This window comes from Dendrobium catenatum, unplaced genomic scaffold (assembly GCF_001605985.2).
Source record: "Dendrobium catenatum unplaced genomic scaffold, ASM160598v2 original_scaffold_262610, whole genome shotgun sequence".
In the NCBI taxonomy this organism is placed as follows: domain Eukaryota; kingdom Viridiplantae; phylum Streptophyta; class Magnoliopsida; order Asparagales; family Orchidaceae; genus Dendrobium; species Dendrobium catenatum.
Window position 1 is genome coordinate 1 of NW_021581009.1, and position 1,237 is coordinate 1,237.

The window sequence follows — 1,237 nt, forward strand, 5'->3', positions numbered from 1 at the left end:
CGCATATCTAAAATGAAAACTTCCATAATTAAGTTGACTATCAAAACTCTTATTTCAACAAATATATATTCAAACTCAATATCTAGATTAGACAAACTCAATCACATTAAAATTAGTCCAATCCGAGCCCAAAATGGACTAAAAATCAAGGCACATTTGAAACTCAAAGGCAATAATTTGATGAAGAAATGATATTATAGTTGAGTTAGACAAATCCAAATAGCCCATTATCCCTTAATTTTGATATCATTGAACCCAATTTACTATAATATTATATACTAAATTAAAATCAGACGGCTTTAAAGTTATCATACTTCAAAAAAACATATTTCAAAGCAAACAAAATCAAAAGTCAACGTACCCGAAACTTTCCCTTCACCGCAATCCTTGTCGCTGATACCGCTTTCACAAAAGCAAACGAAGCCCTTCGGTCCCCGCCCACATAACCCAGCGGAGCCCTCACACCTCCGGCATTCATCACCGCCGCCCCCATCCCAATGCATCCGAAACCCTAGCTTAACCACTCCCACCACATCTCCATAGAAAAATCTATCGGTCCCCACCGCCGAGGCATGCATCACCGGCGCCACCACATTCTCCTCACAATCTGCAGCTGACGTCACCCCTAAATCAACCGCCACTGCGTACGAAGATTTTCCTCCTTTGCACCGCAAAGGAACAGCCAGAGAGGCTGTTTTAGAGCAGTTGTAATAGAAGAAGAGTTGGGTGTCTTCCGAGGTGAAGGAGAGAGTGGAGTTATAAAAATTGGAGTAGATGGATAGGTTGCGAAGCGGTTGGGGGCAGGTTTGATCGGCAATGGCAGCGGTGTCGAGAAGAGAAAGAGTTTGCGAGGAGATGTTGAAGGCGGTGACTGTGTAGTTGCCGGCGTCGGGGAGTGAGAGGATGGTGTTATTGTCGACGCAGTGGAGCATGAGATCAGGATAGCCGCAGAACGTAGAGAGAGGGTTTTGGGCAAGCCAGAAAGGGTAAGGGATTTGGATGGTGGAGTTGCCGCAGGTTGAGGGGGAGCAGTTGGGGATGGGAGAGGCGGTGCAAGGAGGGAGGAAGGAGAAGAGGATGGTGAGGAATGGAGAGAGAGTGAGGGGAGGGAGAAGAGGTTTGGGGGAAGAAGGCATGGTGCTTGCTTTTGAGTTTTAGGGGACGTAGAGAGAGAGAGAGCGGCGTAGTATTTGTTGTGTTGGCGAAGGATAGGTGTTTGGTCAACTGTTCGCATTAG

The 1,237-nt window shown here is 46.1% G+C and overlaps 1 protein-coding gene across 1 annotated transcript; it reads right to left on the reverse strand.

The window, feature by feature from the left end:
- Positions 1-307: 307 nt before the first annotated feature.
- LOC110105676 (LEAF RUST 10 DISEASE-RESISTANCE LOCUS RECEPTOR-LIKE PROTEIN KINASE-like 1.2) lies at positions 308-1,231 on the reverse strand. The gene has a single exon (XM_020835274.2). It carries the CDS (start codon positions 1,134-1,136, stop codon positions 309-311), a length of 828 nt encoding a protein of 275 aa, XP_020690933.2. The 5' UTR covers positions 1,137-1,231; the 3' UTR covers position 308.
- Positions 1,232-1,237: the final 6 nt, after the last annotated feature.

Coding starts and splice junctions, on each gene's coding strand:
- LOC110105676 (XM_020835274.2), bottom strand. CDS start 1,136: ATGCCTTCTTCCCCCAAACCTCTTCTCCCTCCCCTCACTCTCTCTCCA.